General features: G+C 44.5%; 1 protein-coding gene across 1 annotated transcript in view; it reads right to left on the bottom strand.

The window, feature by feature from the left end:
• Positions 1-17271, bottom strand: part of CUX2 (cut like homeobox 2) — a 378211-nt gene that overhangs the window by 42509 nt on the left and 318431 nt on the right. The window contains 3 exon segments of the mRNA XM_020970269.2: positions 3764-3830; positions 7999-8075; positions 13888-14011. Of these exon segments, the coding sequence (XP_020825928.1) occupies positions 3764-3830; positions 7999-8075; positions 13888-14011 (268 nt within the window).

Raw genomic sequence — 17271 nt, 5'->3', positions numbered from 1 at the left:
TCCTTTTCTGAGCTGTCACCTCCAAAGCCCTGGTGGTTCCAGGGTTCGAGACTCAAGTTGACTTCTTGGCTCTTGTGGCCAAGGTGAGGATGGCCAAGGTGGGTTCAGACTTCAATAGCAGCATCAGGGAGCTTTGGGGAAGAGAAAAAGGAGGAGCAGGAAGAGGAAAAAGAAGAGGAAGAGGAAGAAGAGAAGGAGGAAGAAGAGGAAGAGGGGAGGAGGAAGGGGAAAAGGAGGAAGAAGAGGAAGAGAAGGACAGAAGAGAAGGAGGAAGGAGAGGAAGAGGGGGAGGAGGAGGAGGCCAGGAGAAGGCCAGGGTTTCATGACTCTTTTCTCCTTGACCTGGCCTGACCACTTCTCACTCTCCCACAGTCAAAGCTTCGAGCCCTGATTAAAGGCAAGATAATTTACAACTCCACATTGTACAAATGGCATATCAAATTATCCAAGAACATCTGTTTTGGTATTATATGATTAAGTGTTCTTTCTGTGTTGCATAATGTGAATGAAAATTCTGTTGCCGTGTGTTTGTGAGACTGGCAAAACATTTGAACAGCTGTAAGTGTTTGGCAGCAGAGGACGCTGGTGGGTGCCAAAGGGAGGCAGGAGATGTTCCTGCCTCGTAAAAATAGATGGCATCTTCCCAACAAAAATAAGAGCAGCAAATGTACGTTTAATGAAGTGAAGGAGTCAGCTCAAGCCCAGTTATCGCTTCCCAGTCAGCATCGTCCAAAGCGAGTGTGTGTAACACGCGAGGAGCCAGCTGCCACTCAGGCAGCTGGATGACCATCCATCCAACTGCTGGGTAGTCCATGAGTCTGCAGGGCCCTGGGATGCTCCTGAACTATGCTCCTGAGGATGTCTGTTCCTGAGGACGTCTGCTCCAGCATCTTAGCACAAGAGCCGCAGGGTGGCAAGATGGTGAGTGTGGGATGGAAGGCTGAGGACAGGATCTTGGAGGGGTCAAGGGGCCTGGAAAAAGGGGCTTGGGAGTTGGCAGTGAAGATGACAGTTTTGGGATGACTGCATGTTGGGTATGTGATGGTGGGGATTCCTTTTGTGTATGGGAGCCTACAGGACCACTGAGGTACATCAAACTCTCAAATTCTGTGATTGGGAGGGTCATTGGTGCCCTCCCTCCCAAACTACTTTGGATGTAACCACGTTATATATATTTCTATATTATCTGTCTATCTGTCTATCTATCTATCCATCTATCTATCTATCATCTATCTATCTCCATCTATCTGTCTATCTATCTATCTATCTATCCATCTATCTATCTATCTATCTATCTATCAATCTATCAATCTATCTATCATCTATCTATCCATCTATCTATCTATCATCTATCTATCTATCTATCTATCTATCTATCTATCTATCTATCTATCTATCTATCTATCTATCTATCTATCATCTATCTATCTATCATCTATCTATCTATCTATCTATCTATCATCTATCTATCTATCTATCTATCATCTATCTATCCATCTATCTATCATCTATCTATCTATCACCTATATATCTATCTATCATCTATCTATCTATCTATCTATCTATCTATCTATCTATCTATCTATCTATCATCTATCTATCTATCTATCATCTATCTATCCATCTATCTATCTATCTATCATCTATCTATCTATCTATCTATCATCTATCTATCTATCTATCTACCTATCTATCTATCTATCATCTATCTATCTATATCATCTATCTATCTATCTATCTATCTATCTATCTATCTATCTATCCATCTACCTATCTATCATCTATCTATCCATCTATCTATCTATCTATCATCTATCTATCTATCTATCATCTATCTATCTATCTATCTATCATCTATCTATCTGTCATCTATCATCTATCTATCCATCTTTCTATCTATCTATCTATCTATCCATCTATCTATCATCTATCTATCCATCTATCTATCTATCTATCTATCATCTATCTATCTATCTATCTATCTATCTATCTATCTATCCATCTATCTATCATCTATCTATCTATCTATCTATCTATCATCTATCTATCTATCTATCTATCTATCTATCTATCTATCATCGATATATCTATCTATCCATCTATCTATCTATCTATCATCTATCTATCCATCTATCTATCTATCTCTATCATCTATCTATCTATCTATCTATCTATCTATCTATCTATCTATCTATCTATCTATCTATCTATCTATCTATCATCTATCTATCTATCTATCTATCTATCTATCCATCTATCTATCCATCTATCTATCCATCAATCATCTATCACCTATCTATCTATTTATCTATGAATCTGCCTGTCTAATTATCTATATATCTATATATAGATCTATATATATCCAATAAGTCCGTATTATATCTGCTTACATCTATCTATAATATCTGTGATATTTCTACATATATCTATCCATTATATCTATATTATGTATCTGCCTGTTATATATTATATATTGCAATAGGTTGTATTATTGTAATATATTACACATATGTATATGTACATATATAATGAATAACATTATATATAATATTGTGTATTATATTACATATTACAAATATTCACATATCTATATATAGATACATGATGGGTAGCTAGGTGGTGCAGTGAATAGAGTGCTAGGCCTAGAGTCATGAAGATCTGAATTCAACTCCAGTGTCAGATGCTGCCTAAGCTGTGTGACCTTAGGCAAGTCACTTTACCCTGTTTGCCTCAGTTTCCTCCTCTGTAAAATGAGCTGGAGAAGAAAATGGAAAATCAACTCCAGTATTTTTGCCAAGAAAACCCCAATGGAGTCACGAAGAGTTGGACATGACCGAAAAATGACTGAGCAACACCATCATATATAATAGATACATCTACGGATACAGGTATTTTATATGTGCAGTATCTATCTTCTTTATTTTTATGCCTCTCCCATTAGAACATAAACTCCTTGTGTGCAGGGATTCTTTTATCCTCGATACTTGTATGCCCAGGGCCTGGCACATAACTGATGCTTGAAAAAGGCTTGTTGGTTGATTGGAGACAGAGGAAAGTCTTGGGTCATAGATCCAGAGAAGGGACCTCAGAGGTGATTGAGCCCACCCTCTCATTTTACAGGTGAGGAAACTGAGGCCCATGAAGGTGAAACGATCTGTCCATGATCACACAGGTACTAAGTGATGGAGGAAGGGTTTGCTAGAATTCCGTGGTCTGGTCAAGCCAGCAGGAGGACTCAGTAATATGGCACCAGGCAGGCGGCATCCATGAGCAGGAGCACTAGCAGACTCATTCATCATATTAGGAGCTGGCATAACTCTGGGTTACTTAATTTATTATTAATAATAATAATAACAATAATACTAGGTCACATTTATGCAGCATTTTAATGTTTGCAAAGCACTTTATTTATGTTGCCTCATTTTATCCTTACAACGACCCTGTGAAGAGGGTGCCATTGTTATCCCTATTTTACCAAGAGGAAGCTGAGGCTGAGAGTGGTAAAGTGACCTGCCCAGGGTCACACAGCTAGTAAGTGAGGCAGGTTTAGAAAAAAGTTTTCTGACTAAGTTCTAAGCTCCAGCCATTGCACCACCTGGTCATCTCTACTGAGCTGTACACTGGGGGTCCGTGCTGGCCCCCGGAGAGGCTGAAATCTGGTAGTGCTGAGTCATCAAGTGTTTCCTCTCTGTAACGTTTCTGGCCCTGACCTTAGCAAGGCCAGGACAGAGGCAGATGGGGAGGGTCAAAGGTGCTCACTTACTTGGACGCCGCCTCTTCATCATATTTACACCGTAGGTCCAGTAGCTCCGTCTGCGTGGCCTTTAGCGCTGTCCATCAAGAAAAAAAGGGACACGGTGAGTCAGCAAACCCTCGAAGATGCCAGGGGAGGGGTGAAGAGAGGGGCCTGCCTAGCATGAGGCCAGCCTCTCATTCTTCCTCCAGGACACTTTCTGCTTTTGTCTTCCCAGTAGGCAGGATTGTAGATTCAGAACTGGAAGGGACCTTAGAAATCAATGAATGACCCACCCGCCCATTTTATGGATGAGGAAACTGAATCCCAGAGTGACTTGTCAAATGACTTGTCTGAGATAGGATTTGAACTCAGTTCTTCCAGGGTCCAAGGCCAAAGCTTTCTCCACTATGCTACCTAGCTGCCTCTGTGGAGGGCAAAGTCTTTTTGGAGGTGGCATTACCATAATCAGGAAGGCTGAAGGGCAGGGCCAAGAAGGTAACAGCTGATGCCAATATCATTAATGAGAGCATCACAGCACCTTGGGGCCACAGATTTAGAGCTGAAAGGGACCCCAAAGCCATCTGGCCCAGCCCCTTCCCCCACCCCCTAATATTAACCCCTAGCACCACAGTGCCGCTTCTCTATGTGGCTATCCATGGAGATGCCAGGCCTCTGGGCTAATATCAGACTGGTCCTTAAAGCGTGGCTGTAGAGCTGACCACTTAGATGGGACGGAGGACAAGTGAGCAGCTATGGGGAGTATGGTTACCTGGGAGGCTTGCTCTATTTATCTGGATTTGTGTCTCCCCATGTCGTGTGCGGCTCTAGAAAAAGCCTTGTGTATCAGGGCTGTGCTGAGAGCTGCCTGAGGTCTTAGGTGCCTAAGATCAGGGTCCACGGATGAGCTGGGCAATGACGCTGAATCACAGCTGCATCCTTTGACAACAGAGCCCTGCCCTACCCTCCTTCCTGGGTCAGTGGTCCTGAGTCCCTGACAAACAGGCTGAGGTACTCTGGGGGTGAAGGATAAGTGGAGAAGCATGGAAGCTTTGTCCTTTATGATGTCATCACGGAGGGTTATAGGCACAACCTTGGCTTCCTTAACATCCTTCATTTTCCTCAATCTTTCTATTGTGCACAGATTCCTCTAAATCCTTCTTGGACTTCCCCATATATTGGGCCTGTGGCATCTTTTAGAGGTAAAGAATCTCATGTTTGTTCACTTGGGGTATTCTGCAGAGCCCCTAAATCTGCCTCCTTGAATCTTCAGGAGTTCTTTCCTTCCACTTAAATAGGGATCTGGCGACCAAGGTTCCTGCTCCCCCCTTTTCAAACCCTCTATCATATCATAAGTGACTTTGGTCGAGTCACTCAAATCTCCATGGGCTTCAGTTTCCTCATCTATAAAACAAAGGGGTGAGAGTAGTTACCTCTGAGTTCACTCTTATCTCTGAATCTGGGAGCCTATTACTACTAATACCATTTGTGGTCCTGCTACCTGTGTGAGCTTGAGCAAGTCACTCACTGTTTCCAGACCTCAGTTTCTTGATCTGTAAAATGAGGGGGTTGGACTAGATGATCTCTGAAGCCCCTTCTAGTTTCAGAGTTATTATCATATGATCCTAACTCCCTCTGACCTTCATCTTTTTCAGTTGAAAAGTTATACATGTATATATTTATAGTCATGAGTATATAGATGTATGTATATACATATGGATACACACCCATCCATCCATCCAAAGATCAATTTAACCATCCATCCATCCATCCATCCATTCATCCAACCATCTCATCCATCTAACCATCTCATCCAACCATCTCATCCATCCATCCATCCATCCATCCATCCATCCATCCAACCATCCATCCATCCATCCAACCATCCATCCGTCTAACCATCTCATCCATCCATCCATCCATCCATCCATCCATCCATCCATCCAACCATCTCATCCATCTAACCATCTCATCCATCCATCCATCCATCCATCCATCCATCCATCCATCCATGTAGCCATTCATCGATCTATTCACACACACACTCACACACTTTTCTTAATAGGAAACCTCATCATTTTGCAGGATGGAATTGGCCTTGGTACTCACACTTCCTTGTAATGCACTTGCCCTCTAACTAGAAGGCACGGCCATGAACACCCGAACCTCCATCTAAGGAGGGGGCCCTGGAAAGCCATCCACTCCCTCATTTCCCAGATGGCTGCCCTAGTTCTAGACTTCTCTACTGTGTTCCCACCCAGATACCTTCCCAAACTTCCTCCCCTCCTACTTTTCAGCTTTCTTTTGTGTATTCTCTTCCTCCATTAGATTAGAAGCTCCTTGAGGGTGGAGACTCTTTCTTTTTTTGTGTTTGTATCCCCAGCACTTAGCACAGTGCCTTAGCACATGGTAGGCGTCCAGTAAACGTCCAGTAAACGTTTATTGACTGACTGAGTTTTCTCTGAGTTTAGGTGCTGGGCCAGCTTTTCTATATGTGGACCCGGAGTTGGGAAAGAGCAGAATAAGCTAAGCTCAAGCTACATCATTGAGGCTAAGCAGCTGGCATGGCAGACAGAGAGCTGTCCTCAAAGCCAGGAAGTCCTGGGTTCAAGTCCTGCTACATTCTGGCTATATGACTGTAAGCAAGTCATTTAAACTCTCAGAGCTCTAGATCAGTGAAGTCAAAGTCAAATAGAAATGGTGCCAGTAAACCAGTCATAAAGATCCCTGAGGGCTACATATTGACTTAGAAAACCACATACTAACATTATCTGCGCTCTTCTTTATTTTTATTTATTTTGTTAAATATTTCCCAACTGCATTTTAATCTGGTTCTGGCTGCACTTGGGAGTTCTGTGGGTCACCATGTGTTTGACCTCCCTGCCCTGAACAGCTCCTTAAGAGGAGAAGCTGCAGAGAAGGTGCACTCTCCACCTGCATTGGTGGAGAGACTTTCCTCCCCGGGAGTTCCCAATACCAATCAGATCACAGGTTCAGTTCCTATCTCCCATCTTGGTTGTATCATAAGAATGTACGTCTCAATTGGGAAGGCAGCAAGGGGCACAGTGGATGCAGAGTCAGCCTAGAAACCACAGATCTAGGGTTGAAAGGCAGTCATCTAGTCTTCATTTTACAGATGAGAAAACTGAGATTTAGAGAAAGATCATGGCATCACAGAACTAGATCTAAAAGGGACCCCAGAGACCATTTAGCATAAATGCCTTATTTTATGGATTGGGAAACTGAGGCACAGAGAGGTTCAGACTGACCCAAAGCCACTCATGTAGTAAACGGTACAGCTGGGATTTGAATAAATCCAGAGTTCTTCCCGCTGTATGGCATGGTGTCGCCCCATTTTCCATGAGAGCAGAAAACACTTTCCTTTGAGCACAGATGGGCTCCTGCCTTGCTTGGGATTAATCATTAGAAGTTTGTAGAAGAGTCATTTCCACTGGTGCCTTTATCAAGGAATCTTCTATTTGACCTAGACACAGGGAACCCCTTGTTGGAGAGGAGCCTTTAATATCAAGGGTACTAACCAGCATATGATTGGGTGTGTCATTTTATCCTCATAACAATCTGGGAGGGAGGTGGTGCTATTATTATGCTCATTTTACAGATAGGCAAATTGAGGCTGAAGGAGGGTGAGTGAGTTGTCCAGGATCACAGAGCTAGTAAGTATTTGACCCCCTGACCCCAGGTCTATCCGTTTCACCACTTTGCCAGCTTAAGAGAGGCATTTTGACTATGCCCAGTCCAATGCTTGGGTTAAACCTCTCCTTTGGCACAGGCTAGCTGAGTGACCCTTGGGTAAGTCACTCTCTTTGTCACCAGGCATTGCCCTAAGACTACAGATTACAGAAGAATTACCCATCTGCATTGGGAGAGGGAATTTCTTTGCTGGGAGTCCCTTGTATCAATGAAATCACAGGTCCAACAAAAATGATATTCTATACATGTAGAGAAAAGTAACATGGGGGAGAGAGCTGCCCATGGAGTCAGGAGTCAGGAGAGAGCTAGGCTGAAGTCCTTCCTGCCTCTGACCCATGCTGGCTCCTCTGGAAGACTGAGAGGTACTGAGGGGTGGCTAGTCTGTGTCCACGGAGGGTGTTCCCACACCTAGAGTCCCCCACACTGCAGAATCCCAGGTATGGACACATTTTTATTTTTTTTCTACATGGTCCCAGCTTTGGAACTCCAGCTCACTCCTCCAGCCCAGGGGCCTGGGGTCTGAATGGGGACCTTGATGTGAACTCTTCGAGTACCTGAATGTAGAATCTTGATCTTTTCTTCTGCTTCCCCCAGTCTAGCGGCCAAAGTGATTTGTGCTTCCTGTAGGCCCCTGTGGAGAGACCAGTCCTGGTTCAGATCGGTTTGAGCTACCCAGGGCCAAGGTCACCGTACAGGCCAGTGGTCACCTTGCCTCTGACATTGCACCTAAATTGGCCTCTTTGAGAATTTTCACCCACTGCTTCCTGTTTGGCCCCTGGGGGCCAAATCCTTTCTCCACACGACAGACCTTTACATTTTGGACGACAGCTAACATGGCCCCCCAAGACCTCTCTTCTCCACACTAAACATTCCCAGTTCCTTCAAATGAATTAAATAATAACAATAATGATCATGAATAATTAATTCATTATAATAATGACCATTAGGAATTATTTTATTAATGATATTAATAATTAATAATAATAACCAATGAAAATCAATAATAATGATGATGTCATCTATACTGGGCTTTAAGGTATTTGAAAAGTACTTCATATATAATATGTAATTACACATAAATTGAATGTTATATAAAATATTATTATATAACCATGATTTAGAAATACATAAAATATACAAATGTCACATTTGTGTATATTATCTCATTTGATCCTCCCAATCCTGTGAAGTAGGTAGCATTGTTAACCTGATTTTATAGTTTGGTAAACTGAGATTGAGAGAGGAAGGCAGGGAAGGCACATTTATTAAGTGCTTATTCTATGCCTGGTTCATTTGATCCTCACAACAGCCCTGCCAGGCAGGTGCTATTATTATCCTCACTTTACAGATGAGGAACTCTGGGTAAATGGAGGTCAAGTAACTTGCTCCAGGTCATACAGCTATTAATTGTCTGAGGCAGGATTTGAACCCAGGTCTTCCTGACTCTAAGCAAAGCCCTCTCTCTGCTGTACCAGCTTACAAAGAGATACTGACCTTATTATCCTGGTTGTTCATCCTCCACTCCCTAAATTGTGTTGTCCAGACCTGAACCAACATTCTAGAGGTGGTCTGCCTAAGTTAGGGGACAGTGGGGCCAACAACATCTCTTTATTCCCCAGAAGCTATGTGCCCCTTAACAATAAGCCCCTCTCTCTGCCCCTCTGCTCTGAAAAAGGGCAGGGGCTCTGTGAGGCTCCCACGAGCTTCTGGATGCCCTCGGGGAGAGAAGACTCCCTGCCGGGCCTCAGGCACTGCCTGTCCCTGGCTGGCAACTTTGCCACCCTCCACCTCATTTCCATCGGTTTGCTCTGTTACCTTTTTACTGCATACTTAAGACTATAATTCAGAAGTTATGCTACCAAATTTATGTGCTTATTATGGGCCCACCATTCGGGATGCCCCAGTTAAGGTGCTGTCAGCATTTCCATTATAAACCTCTATATCTCTGGGTTTATAGCCCTGACTATAAAAACCTCTCTCTAGGCTGGAGTTGGGCACCTTGGAGCTCAGCCCAGAAGAAAATATCTCCGTAAAACTTGTGCTGGAAAGAGAGAGGGAGGGAGGGAAGAAGGGAGGAAAGGAGAGAGAGAGAGAGACAGACAGACAGAGACACACAGAGACAGAGAGAGAAAGAGACAGAGAAAGAAGGAAGAAGGGAGGGAAGGAGAAACAGAGGGACAAATAGGGGGAGAGACAGAGAGTGACAGAGAGGGAGGGGGGAGAGAGAGGGAGGGGGGAGAGAGAGAGACAGAGAGAGAGAGGGAGAGACAGAGAGAGAGACAGAGGAAAGAAGGGAGGGAGGGAGTAACAGAGGGACAGATGGGGGAGAGACAGGGAGAGAGAGAGAGAGAGAGAGAGAGAGAGAGAGAGAGAGAGAGAGAGAGAGAGAGAGAGATGGGGAGAGAGAGGGAAGAAGGGAGGGAGGGAGAAACAGAGGGACAGATAGAGGAGAGGGAGAGGAGAGGGAGGGAGAGGGGAGGAAGGAAAGAGGGAGAGAGGGAGACAGAGAAGAGAAGAGGAGAGGAGAGGAGAGGAGGGAGAGAGAGAGAAGCAGAGAGAAAAATAGAGAGACTGAAGTGGGGAGGGAGGGAGAGACAGAGAGACAGAGACAGACAGAGAGCTGAGAGATAGACAGACAGACAACAGGCAGAGTGCCAGGGCCAGAGGATCCTGGGGTGATTCTGGAGTCCGACGAGCACAGATCCAATTGGGCCAGGCTGATAACAGGGTTCTTAAGTAGCTGGCAGATTTCTCACTGGCTGAAAAGAGCAATCCACCACTGTCTCATGTGAAAGTCCTCTGGTGAGCAGCTGGTTTCTTTACCCAAGGAGGACAGGGCTTGAAGTACAGAGCAGCTGAGGTGGTGCATGTGGCTGGAGTGCTGGGCTTGGGATCAGGAAAGACCTGAGTTCAAATGCCGCCTCAGATACAAACCAGCTGTGTGCCTCCGGGTACACCATTTAATCTCTCTCAGCCTCAGTTTCTCATTGTAAAATGGGGATTATAACAGCACCTACTTCACGGGGTTCTTATGAAGGTAGGATGAGATGCAATACACAGAGCACTATGTAAGGCTTAGGATGAGACACACACATTTGCTATTACAGTTACTACAGGGAGAAGGAGAGTCTAAGACACTTTCCAGGGGCTTATAAAGGCCAGGATCTGATAAGGTGCCTGTGGCTGGGGGCCCCGAGTGTCCAAGGGAGATGGACTAGAAGGAGAAAAGAGGACTTCATTGTAACTTTGGTGCTTAGTACAGGGCACACAATAGGTGCTTAATAAATGATCACTCATGGCCAGAGAATGGGACTGGCCTTTGTTCTTCCTGAGGGCAGTACCAGGAGCAGCCTCTCTGCATTTTGGGTGCAGGTGGAGAAATCCTTCTTAACCAGCAGAGCTGCATAGAAGTGCAGGGGGAGGGGCTCGAGAGACAGCAGGATCCCCCTCACTATCCTCCCTCTCATCAAGGGAAGGCTGGAGGAGCCCTGGTTCCGAATAGAAAAGTCTGGTTCAGTTATGGCTTGGGCCACCGAGGTCCCTTCCAACTTTTGGATTCCATAATCATAGAATATTAGTGTAGAAAGGGACCTGAGGGACTGTCCTTTATATTTCCATTCCTAGCTCTTGGTACAGTGCTTGGCATACAGTAAGCACTTAATAAATGCTCATTCATTCCTCTAGTGGTTCTAAAAATGTGGTTCACAGACCCTTGGAGGGCCTTCCCCAAGACCCTTTCCGGGGTCTTTGAAGTCAAAATTATTTTCATCGTAATAGTAAGATGCTTCAATTTCTGACATGGTAAATATCAACAGATATAAACCACACACACAAAAGCTCTTTGTTGGGGGTCCTCGATAATTTCTAGATGTGTAAAGGAGTCTCGAGACTGAAAACTTTGGAAGTATTGATTTAGATCTAGACTAAATCTCTTATTTACAGAGAAGGGAGGAAACCAGCTTTAGTATCAGAAAATATGGATTCATTCTGCCATGTTACTGGCTTGTTGGCCCCGGACAAATCATTTAACCTGTCTGTGCCTCCATTTCCTCAGTTGGTAAAAGTGGGAAGGGATGACAATGGCAATTTCTACAGTCAAGTAACAAAGGGCTTTCTTCATACATGGAAGCCCAAGCAAGACTTAACCCATTTTACATATGAGGAACAGAGAAGTTAACTCATTTGCCCAGAGTCACACAGCTGGTCACGTAGGAGCTAGGATTTGAACTAGGCTCATCTGACTTCAAGACTTTTAATTCTCTCTCTCTCTCTCTCTCTCCCGCCCCTCTTTTCTTTTCCTTCCTTTCTTTCTTATTCTTTCCTTCCTTTATATTTTATCCTTACAATAACCCTGAGAGTTGGGTACTATTATTATCCCCATTTTACAGACAAGAGAACTGAGGCTGAGAGCAATTGACTTCCTCAGGGTTACATAAGTTACTAAGTATCTGTGGTGGGATTTGAACTCGGATCTTTCTGATGCCAGGCCCACGCTCTTAACCACTGTGCCTCCTAGCTGACTCTATAACATCCCTGACAAATGGTCAGGCAGCCTTGAATTAACGTCCTCCAGCAATGGAGAAGCCATCTTCTTTCAAGGCAGCCCATTCCAGCTTTGATTGTTGGGGACTTATGTCTGACACAGAGGCTCAATCTGCCTCTCTTCAGCTTCTATCCATCACCCCTAGTTCTGCCTCTGGGGCCAAAGGGAACAGGTCTGGGGCTGTTTCATTAAGAGAGGCATCATGGGTTTGCCCCAGTAGGTCAGATGTGGAGTAGGAATATTGTGTTCCCTTCTGAGGGAACACAATTGCTATGACTATGACTGCTACTATAACTACTGCTGCTAACATTTTCTATATGCTAAGTACTACAATAATAATAATAATAATGTTGTTGTTCAGTCTCTCCATGACCCCATTTGGGGTTTTCTTGGCAAAGATACTGGAGTGGTTTGCCATTTTCTTCTCCAGCTCATTTTACAGATAAGGAAACTGAGGCAAACAAGGTTAAGTGACTAGCCAACATTTATATAGTGCTTACTAGGTGCCAGGCAATTTGATCCTTACAACAGTTCTAGAAGGTAGGTATTATTATGATTCCTACTTTTCAGCTGAGGAAACTGAAACAGAGGTTAAGTGACTCGGCCAGGGTCACACAGCTAGTTAGTAGCTGAGGCTGGATTTGAACTCAGGTCTTATTTTAAAAAAATAAAAAATATATCATTTTAAAAATTCTTTTTTTCATTTATTTGTTTTTAATTTTGAGTTCCAAATTCTCTCCCCCCCTCCTGCCCCTCCTCCACCCATTGAGAAGGCAAGAAATGTGATATCAATTATACATGCAAAATCATGCAAAACATATTTCCAAATTAGCAATGTTGCAAAAATAAACCCAAGAAAAATAAAGAAATTTGGAAAAAATTATGCTTCACTCAGCCTCCACCAATTCTCTCTCTGGATGTGGGTAGCGTTTCTCATCATGAGTCTTCTGGAATTGTCTTAGATCACTGTATTGATCAGGGTAGCTAAGTCTTTCCCAGTTGATCATCCTTACAATGTTGCTGTTGCTGTGTACAACGTTCTCTTGGTTCTATTCACTTCACTTTGCATCAGTTCACATCAGCCTTCCCAGGTTTTTATAAAACCATCTCCTTCATCATTTCTTATAACACAATAGCATTCCATCACAATCATAGACTACAACTTGTTCTGCAGTTCTTCAGTTGATGGGCATCCCCTCGGTTTTCAATTCTTTGCTACCACAAAAAGAGCTACTATAAATATTTTTGTACAAATAGGTCTTTTTCTGTTTTCTTTGATTTCTTTGGGATACAGACCATAGTGGTATTGCTGAATCAAAAGGTATGCACAGTTTGATAGCCCTTTGGGCATAGTTCCATATTGTCCTCCAGAATGGTTAGATGAGTTCACAACTTCACCAGCAATGTATTAGTGTCCCAATTTTTCCAAATCCCCTCCAATAGTTGTCATTTGCCTTTTCTGTCATATTAGCCAATCTGATAGGTATGAGGTGGTACCTCAGACTTGTTTTAATTTGCATTTTCCTAATCAATAGTGACTTAGAGCATTTTATATGATTATAGATAGCTTTGATCTCTTCTTCTGAGAACAGCATGTTCACATCCTTTGACCATTTACCAATTGGGGAATGACTCATATTCTTAAAAATTTTACTCAGTTCTCCATATATTTGAGAAATGAGGAGCTCAGGTCTTCTTGACTCCAGGCCCGGTGCTCTAACCACTGAGCCACCTTTCTGCCTATTAGTTGGTTGTTCAGGCCTCTTGGACCAATAATCTGCCTCTATGAGAATAGAGGCTTTCCTGGGAACCAAGGAGCATCTGCTCTTCTTAGCCCTGACCACTGGGATCCCCAGAACAAACCTCCCTTGGTCCCCACAAACCCCTTTCACTCACTCACTTTTGTTTCTCTGCCTCATTTCTGTGAAGCAAGGTTTCTGTTAAAAGTGCTTTGTTGGGAATGCCCGGTAGCCTGGGTCCTTCTGACACCGTGAACCCAGCCGGAGTCGTCCCTTCTCTCTGCTCTGGAGGTTAAGAAAAGAAGATAGAAAGACATTACTGGAGAGGCATGACAAGTAGAGAAAGCAGCTTCCTTCTGTGAGGCTAAAGACCGATAACTCGTGTAAGGAAATCGATTTCCCTCACTTCCCAAATTGATTTCGGCTCCTGAGCTGATACATCCAGTCTGTTGGTGATCATCTGCGGCACCCCTTCATGGGAGGGATGAAAGGTGGTGGGGTGGGGTGGCTGCTGGTGTTTAATCTGAAATTCTCAGCTGCCCACATTCACCTGGACCCAGCGCCAGATCACCCGGAGGGCCTGAATGCATCCTTACCTGCCATGTGGCCCTGGGCGAGTCATTTAACCTCTAAATCTCAAGCGGCTCCCTCTACTAAGATAAAGGCGGGCTGCGATCTGCATGGGTGACTGCAATTCCCACACTAGGGGATCTGTCTAGTGATAAGATCCTCTAGAGATACAGATTTATGGTGTACAAAGTGCTTAATAATAATAATAATAATAATAATGAAAATAGAGTAATAATAACCAGTATCTACATAGCTCTTTACGAATGTATTTGATCTTCACAACAACCCTGGGAAGTAAGGCTATTACTATCCCCATTTTACAGATGAGGAAACTGAGGCGAAAAGAGGCGAAGGGACTTTTTACCTTCGTGATGTTGGCCAAGTCCCTTCACCTCCGTGGGCCTGGACTTCCTCATCTGTAAAACGAGGTGGTTGGATTCAGTGGCCTCCAAGCTTCCTTTCAGCTCTAGACCTGGGACCGATCCTATGATCTCTCTCTGGGCTTCCGTTTCTTCACATCTAAAAAGAAGGGGGGGTGGAGTCGATGGCGTCTGAGCCTGGTATGCCAAGATCAGCGTGCTGCCCATTGTACCACCGATGGCCGCTAGGGGCGCCACAGTACACAGGGCCGTGTGGGCCTGGAGTCGGGAAGACCTGAATTCCAATCCAGATTCAGACATTCATTAGCTGTGTGACCCAGGGCGGGTCACTTAACTACTGTCTGCCTCAGTTTCCCCACCTCTAAAGTGGGGATAAAAACAGCACGTATCTCCCTGGGTTGCTGTGAGGATCAAATGAGTGATATGTGTAAAGAACATAATGAACCAACACATAATGGGTACGACGTAAAAATTTTACCTATTATTAATCAATAAACATTTTTTAAACACCTACTATATGACAGGCACTGTGCTAAGCACTGGGGACACAAAGAGCGGCAAAAGACAGTCCCTGTCCTCAAGGTACATGCAATCTAATGGGGGAGACAACATGCAAACAAATATATTCAAAGCAAACCATATACAAGATACACAGGAAATAATTAATGAGGGAAGGCATTGGTATTAGAGGGGTTATCGTCACAGCACCTTTGTAAGGCAGATTGTGCGTACGTGAATGTTCCCATTTAACAGATGAGGAAACTGAGGCACAGATCACACAGCTAGTGAGCTGTGTCTCAAACCTGTACCTTCTGCCTCAGGATTCAGCTCCCTTTCCACTCCAACCCTCTGCCTCTTAAGAAGACCCTTCCCTTTCCTGGAGTGCAAGGTGTCAGTAGAAATTCTCCTGCCCCTTCTGTCCCTGAGCCCTCTGCTGGCAGCCAGTCACTGATCACCCTGCACGGTCATTGACCTGCCTCCTGTGTCTGACTTGTCTCCACATCCTGCCCTACATGCCTTCAGGGCCTGAAGGACACCCCACATCCTTCCTTGTATCTCCCCTCTGGGCCTTGCCCATACAAGCAGGCATCCAATAAATGTTTGCAGAGGAGGCAGATCCCTCCCCAGCCTCCTTCACAGAGGTTGAGGGGGTCAAAGGGCAGAAAGGACAGAGTTCTTTGAAAGGGGAAATGCTCTGTGTGGATTCAGGGGCTTATTCCCTCCCAGGGTCTGACTGCGGTATGCTGGGTCCCCTGGGCTTTCAAAAGCCAGCCCAGCGGAAGGTCTGCTTGGCTCCAGAGGTCAGAACTGGGAGCGATGGGTGGAAGTGGGGAGGGGGCTGACTAAGTCTCCACCGACTCCAGAGCCATGATGATGGCAGGAAAAACTCCCCAACACTGAGAATCTTCCACGGGTGGAGTGGGAAATAGTGGGTTCTCCCTCCCTCCCTTTTCCAGATGGATGAGCACTTGGTGGGTATGTTGTAGTGGGATTCCTTCTGGGGTATGGGTCTGACTCGATGACCACTCTGGTCTCTTGAGACTTTAACACCAGACCCCCCTGGCATTGAAGAGGTCATCAAAGGCCAGCAGGAACTCTTAAGGTATGAACTTGTTTTAAAAAATGTTTTGGTAAGTGTATGTCAATTGCAATTGGTTTCTTTGTAATCCCATGTGTTTTATGTATTTAAAAACGTTAATTCTGAGAAGGAATCTGTGGGCTCTCTAGCTGCTAAAGGGCTCCATAACCAACGAAGATTAAGAACTCTTGACCTGGAGAGAGGATGTAAATCTGTGCAAGGTCTGGCAGGTCCCACTAAAGTGGGAAGGGCTTTGTGCACGCCCACTGCCACAGTCCAAAGAGATGGGTTTGGGTCCCGGCTTTGCTGCTTACTATCTATATGGCTGTGGCAAAGCCACTTCTCTTTTTTCCCTGGCCTCAGTTTCCTCATCTGGTAAATGATGGAGTTGACATGTAAGGTCTTTTTCAGCACCAGATCCAGGATCTTATGATTAGCTATTGAACCTCCGTGGGCCTTGGTTTCTTCATCTGTAAAATAAGGGGGTTGGACTCAGTGATCACCAATGTCCCTTTCAGCTCTAGATATAAAATCCTATGATGCTATGACCAGCCTAGCAGAGCCTAAAAAGGCTCCACCTGACAAAGGGGGATGATTTTGGACACAGAAGCTCCTAATGTGTAAAGGGGTTAGGAGCTAAAACGATTCAAGGAATACCCACAGTGGAGAAATCAGGGCTCCTTGGAGGGTTAATATTATCTATGTCATACTGTGGGCAAGTAGGTAGCACAGAGTGCTGGGCCTGGAGTCAGGAAGACTCATCTTCCTGAGTTCAAATCTGGCCTCAGACAGAGTACCAGCTGTTTGACCCTGGGCAAGTCACTTAACCCTGCTTGCCTCAGTTTCTTCACCTGTCAAATGAGCTGGAGAAGGAAATGGCAAACCACTCCAGTATTTTTGCCAAGGAAAACCCCAAACAGGGTCATGGAGAGTAGGACTGAAATGAGCAAACAACAAAAGCCATAAGCATAGATCTAAAGCTCAGACAGTCTCTATCTGTTTCTCCTAGCAGAATG

Source organism: Phascolarctos cinereus, unplaced genomic scaffold (assembly GCF_003287225.1).
Source record: "Phascolarctos cinereus isolate Bilbo 61053 unplaced genomic scaffold, phaCin_HiC Scaffold_4;HRSCAF=312, whole genome shotgun sequence".
NCBI classification, from domain to species: Eukaryota; Metazoa; Chordata; class Mammalia; order Diprotodontia; family Phascolarctidae; genus Phascolarctos; species Phascolarctos cinereus.
Note: the sequence above shows the minus strand (reverse complement) of the source record. Positions and strands in the feature narration are given on the sequence as shown.